Source organism: Astatotilapia calliptera, chromosome 14, assembly GCF_964374335.1.
Source record: "Astatotilapia calliptera chromosome 14, fAstCal68.1, whole genome shotgun sequence".
NCBI classification, from domain to species: domain Eukaryota; kingdom Metazoa; phylum Chordata; class Actinopteri; order Cichliformes; family Cichlidae; genus Astatotilapia; species Astatotilapia calliptera.
The window spans coordinates 14,393,903-14,399,861 of NC_137435.1; the positions used below are offsets into that span (position 1 = coordinate 14,393,903).

Below are 5,959 nucleotides of genomic sequence, written 5' to 3' on the forward strand. Positions count from 1 at the left end.
CAGTGTCTATTTAGGTACACAATGTGTCTCTTGATAATTATTTCCATAGTCATTTGCATCCTTTCTGCAGAATCCACCACCATCTATTTTCCTGCATTTCTCTCCTTAATATCCTATCTGTCAAACACATCTTTAGCTTCTCTATTCCTTGCAACTACAAATCAATCATCAACATTTGCTCCATTGACAAATCTCTCCCCCATGGGGACAATCTCTATCACTACATCCAAGTCATTACATGTTTCATCTTACTCTTTTATTGATAGCAAAAATTTTCAGGTAAAATTTGAACAGTTTTGACAGCAAAGACATCCTAATTTGTTTTTGCCTGACATTTGATGATGTTTCACAGAAGTGACATAAATAAACAAAAATTAAATACCTTTTTTTTTCTTATTTTATACTGCTATACAAGTGCTCTAATTGTTTGTACATTTAGGATGTTCTGGATCAATGGATAATTAATAAATGATCAATTTCTTAATGTGAGACAAGCTATTTATACATTCTAAATATATCAATTGTTAAAAGTTAAACTAATTATGAAATGATTTTTGGCCTAGGCAACTCAAAGTCACCAAACCACACTGGGACGGCATAGAATATGATTAATATCTGGGGGTTTTGAAAAAAATACTTGGTAAGAGGATGTACTTGAGAAGGTTAAAAAAAACAAGAAAAAAGATTTCTCCAAAGACTTATATAAACGAGGGAAAACAAACGTACGCCCATATGCACAAGCTGGATGTCAGACAGAGATGGAAAGATCAGCTGTTTTAATTGGTCTGGTATTGGCTGCTCATCTGACTCAAACAACCATGTCTACAGGGGCTTGGGCTGGTACGGTAGTATCATCTGTGAAATGCAAGCTGCAAGGAAGCACTCGTTTACCTGCATTTTCAAAGGACGGGGACTTTGTTATTGGTGGTGCTTTTTCCCTTCATGCCTACACACACACAGTTTACAATGACTACACCATCGTACCCGAGCCTGTGAAATGCAAAGGAAGGTCAGTACTGGGATGAAGAGAGTGCTCAAAACATGTTGGACTGTCTAAAAATAAAACTATTTTCACGTTTTATGTTCTGTAGTATTACATTGCTCTTGTGTGGTGCTGAAAAAAAAAATAAACAAGAAAAGTATTCCAATAGTCAGTCATTTATATTCTTGGAAGTAATAGTTGTATTTTGAAAACAGAAATCATATTGTTAAACAACAATTTAAAAAAAAAATTGAACAGGAAATGGCAAGCCTTTACATATTTATTTATACATTTTTGTGATCTTGTGAGCATGATAATCATTTTTGCTGAATTTAACTGGTCAGACAATGTGTTGAAGTACCCTTATACAATGAAGTCATTATCTGGCCATGGTCAAAACCCACAACTCCTACAATGTTTTCTTGTGACATTTAACCTAAGTCTGTAGTTTAATTTCTAACAGTGAGTTGACTTTCTGCAGCATTATCACCAGTGAACTGCAATCATTACGTGCAATGGTCTTTGCCATAGAAGAGATTAACAACAGCACAGAGCTGCTGCCCGGAATTAGGCTCGGGTATCAGATCTATGACTCATGTGCATCAGTGGCTGTGGCAGTGCATGTGGCATTTCAGTTTCTAAATGGCTTCGACCCTGTGTTTTTTATTGGTAACAATTGCTCACAATCTGGTATGGTGATGGCCGTTGTTGGGGACTCTGGGTCTACGACATCCATCAGTTTGTCACAAGTCATCAGGGCCTTTAACATTCCCCAAGTAAATGTTTCCAATTTTTGTATTTACATTAAGCATGTGCATGATATTTGATTTTGCGGTTCTTTTACATTTACACTGTTTTATTTCTTTTGGTTTAGGTTAGCCACTTTTCGACATGTGCATGCTTGTCTGACAAGCAGCAGTACCCAAGTTTTTTCAGAACAATTCCCAGTGACCAGATTCAAGCTGAAGCACTAGCCAAGCTAGTGAAACACTTTGGCTGGACTTGGATAGGTGCTGTTCGGTCAGATTCGGATTATGGAAATAAGGGCATGGCTTCTTTTCTCCAAGCAGCACAGAAAGAGGGGATCTGTGTGGAATACTCTGTATCTTTTTATCGGACAGACCCACAGAGCAGAATTCAGAGAGTGGCAGATGTTATCCGCAGGTTTCTTCATCACAGATATTTATTGTGCATTAACTTGTTTAATTATCTTTAAAATAAACATTTGATGATGTGAAGACATAAAAACATCTTTCTAATGCACTATGTTGTTTGTCAAGGTCTACAGCTATGGTTGTTGTCGCATTTGCAGCTTTAGGAGACATGAGGATACTGCTGGAGGAGCTTTCACGTGAGCCTTCCCCACCCCGCCAGTGGATAGGCAGTGAGTCTTGGATAACATACTCAGAATTAACGAAATTCCATTTATGTGCTGGGGCCATTGGATTTGCGATTCCGAAGTCAGTAATTTCAGGTCTCAGAGACTTCTTGTTGAATCTGTCTCCCTCTGAAGTGGCTGCTTCTCAAATACTTGCTGAGTTTTGGGAAGGTTCATTCAACTGCACACTTAAAAACAGTAAGGAATGTTTCTAGGTTTAAATGATCCTGTCAAACTTCTGGTGTTACAAGGTGCACTGTTGATCCATGAGCTTGAAGTATTAATGGTAGCAATGAAATATGAGACAGGTGGCTCTCTACAAATATTGATACTTATGATACCTTGTCTAAGGAACATGGAAAGAAAAGAATCTGCACTTCCAGATGCATTTCTTTCCAAGCTCCTTAGACAACGATGACCTGGATGTCTGAGAACCGTCACAGATTTATGATGACTTCTAATTCAGTTGAAGTTTACGTGACTTAGTTTTTGTATTACAGACTTTACATATCTATATATTTTTAATCTTTTGAGATTATGAATCACAGTGGTAATGTAATTTGTAAGTACATAAATGAGATCTGAGACTAGTTTGAATTTCAGAGTTTAAAATGTCAGTTCTGTCTTTGTTTATTTTTAGATACTGCTGCAGACAAGAAGGTATGTGATGGAAAAGAAGACATAAACAGTCTCCATAATCAGTACACTGACACATCTCAGCTCAGAATTACTAACATGGTGTACAAAGCTGTGTATGCAATAGCACATGCCATTCATAATGCAATGTGTCGAGGAGCAAATGTCACAGCTCAGTGTGACACATTAACCAAGTTGCAGTCCAAACAGGTCAGAAGAAATAAATATCTTAATGGCAGTTTCCCTCATCACCTCTAATATAACTTGGATCAAATAAAGTATTACTATTAATAATTGCAATATTGTATGTATTTTCTTTCTCTCCCACGCTCTCTCTTTATTCATTTTTACAGATTTTAATTGAACTGAAAAAAGTTAATTTTACCCAAAATGGATATGATGTGTCATTTAATGCTAATGGGGATCCTGTGGCTATTTATGAGCTCGTCAACTGGCAGAAAAGTGAAAGTGGAATCATTGATATGATAACTGTGGGGCTGTATGATGCATCACTACCAGTGGGCCACGAATTTTGGATTAACAGAAACATTACCTGGATTGGGGATAGCAGAAAAGTAATGACTCAAAGGATGAGAATCTAACTCTACTGAACAAGATAATTTATATTTATTATGCCACCTTTGGGTGTTGACAGGTGCCAGTGTCAGTGTGCACTGACAGTTGTCCTCCAGGAACTCGTAAAGTACTGCAGAAAGGAAAACCCATCTGCTGCTATGACTGTATAGCGTGTCCTGAGGGAGAGATCAGTAATACAACAGGTAAAATCAAATTTTTGTCCAAGCATTTAAAATGGTTTTACGCTTCCCAGAAGTCTCTCTTTTTTTTTTTCTTTATTCAGATTCTGCTGATTGTCTACGCTGTCTCACGGAATTCTGGCCTAATGCAAAGAGAGACACTTGTATCCCTAAGCCTGTAGAGTATCTTTCCTTTCAAGGCATCCTAGGAATTATCCTGGCTACATTCTCAGTTGTGGGTGCTTTTCTGGCTATTATCACGGCGGCTATATTCTTTCATCACAGGACATCTCCAATAGTTAGGGCCAACAACTCTGAGCTGAGCTTTCTGCTGCTCATCTCTCTCACTCTGTGTTTCTTATGTTCATTAACTTTCATTGGAGCACCATCAGAGTGGTCCTGCATGCTGCGTCACACTGCATTTGGGATCACCTTTGTGCTCTGTATCTCCTGTGTACTTGGGAAAACCATAGTGGTTTTAATGGCTTTTAAAGCGACACTTCCAGGTAGCAATGTCATGAAATGGTTTGGTCCTCCACAACAAAGAATGACTGTTGTGTCTTTCACCTTTATTCAAGTTTTAATATGTACTATTTGGTTGGTAGTGAGCCCTCCTTTTCCAATAAAAAATCTAACCACATACAAGGAGAAAATCATATTGGAATGTTCATTAGGCTCTGCTGTTGGCTTCTGGGCTGTTCTCGGTTACATAGGCCTACTTGCTGCCTTTTGTTTTGTTTTAGCTGTCTTAGCCCGCAAATTACCTGATAATTTCAATGAAGCCAAGCTTATCACTTTCAGCATGCTGATATTCTGTGCAGTGTGGATCACCTTTATCCCAGCATATGTCAGCTCTCCTGGGAAATTTACAGTGGTTGTGGAGATTTTTGCCATTCTGGCCTCCAGCTTTGGTCTAATAATGTGTATATTTGCTCCAAAGTGTTTTATCATATTGTTTAAGCCTGAGAAGAACACCAAGAAATATTTAATGAACAAAAATCAATCATAGTCTATTAACAATCGGAAAATGGTGAATATTCTAATCGCAAACTTAAATTGTGCCCCTTCAAAGTATTTTTGTTGTTGTTGCTAAGTTCAAATTCATATGTCATTATTTATTTTTTTGTACATGTAATTATTTAGTGTATGGATATTTCATTGAGAGTCAATCACATAAATAAATGTAAAGTCATATTTAACACTCAGTGTGTGGTTCTGAGTTATTTCTCAGTGGCCTGATACAATTTCTTCTAGCAGTTTGATTTCTTTTACCATTTCATTTTGTATCAAACACTAAATCATACTCAGTCATAGTATAATCAAACTGCTCAAAGAAATAAACACTTTTGTTGGGAGTTTCTTAAATTTACAGAAACAAAGGACTATTTTGGTTGGGTACTGTAATTGTTTCGCCTTTATAAAGTAAACTGTAAAATTAATATGCTTACCCAGATTAGTGGTGACCCATCATCAAACCAGTCATGGTGAACAGTGTTACAGGCATACAACATTCTCCATGGTTTCTTCCAACCCTTTGACATTTATTACATGTACTCATGTAATAATCATTGCATGCCCTCATGTTTGAAATGTACAGGGAGCCAATGGTAGAACAGCCAATTCTAGCAGTCTATGGCAAATGCCAAGTGGGCTCCATGATGCTGAGCCATCAGTACTGGGCCCAGTACATTATATCAGGCCCTTAGGCCACCATTATTAAGTCTGCTTCTGAATATTTGGTCAGAAACATTCATAGCAGTGGTCTGCTGGAGGTAATTTTGTAGGGTGATGCCAATGCTCATCCAGTTCTTTCCTGCACACAAAAACAAATAACGGTCTTGATGATGGGTTAGGGACCAAATTCTCCTCCTGTGTGCAATAAGCTCTCTTAGAATAACTGTTTGTCTCCTGGAATCACCTGTTCTTTAGACTGTCTTCAGAGATACAACAATGTTTCTGCAAATGTAGGTATTGATGTGCCATTCTGAAAGGGCAGGATTACCTGTGAAACCTCTGTAGGGTTCAGGTATCACTTCATGCTACCAGTAGTGACAGTGACCCTAGCAAAGGCAAAAAAAAAAAAAAAGTGAGAAAGAAAAGCATTCAGAAAAGACAACTGAGGAAATCTCAGTGGCAATCACCTATAAAACCATTCCTATTTTGCAGGTTCAATAATTGTTCACTCATTGTAAGGCAGTGTCATTTGAC

The 5,959-nt window shown here is 37.7% G+C and overlaps 1 protein-coding gene across 1 annotated transcript; it reads left to right on the forward strand.

Moving 5' to 3' along the window:
- The first annotated feature begins 1,482 nt into the window (after positions 1-1,482).
- On the forward strand, positions 1,483-4,819 carry LOC113037013 (extracellular calcium-sensing receptor-like). The gene is made up of 7 exons (XM_026193707.2): positions 1,483-1,758; positions 1,857-2,146; positions 2,263-2,558; positions 3,001-3,206; positions 3,350-3,571; positions 3,652-3,775; positions 3,856-4,819. The coding sequence occupies exons 1-7, from the start codon at positions 1,498-1,500 to the stop codon at positions 4,758-4,760; spliced, it is 2,304 nt and encodes a 767-aa protein (XP_026049492.2). The 5' UTR covers positions 1,483-1,497; the 3' UTR covers positions 4,761-4,819.
- The last annotated feature ends 1,140 nt before the right edge of the window (positions 4,820-5,959 follow it).

Coding starts and splice junctions, on each gene's coding strand:
- LOC113037013 (XM_026193707.2), top strand. CDS start 1,498: ATGGTCTTTGCCATAGAAGAGATTAACAACAGCACAGAGCTGCTGCCC. Junction 2,147..2,262: donor GTGGCAGATGTTATCCGCAG/GTTTCTTCATCA, acceptor TTGTTTGTCAAG/GTCTACAGCTATGGTTGTTG. Junction 3,572..3,651: donor GGATTGGGGATAGCAGAAAA/GTAATGACTCAA, acceptor GGGTGTTGACAG/GTGCCAGTGTCAGTGTGCAC.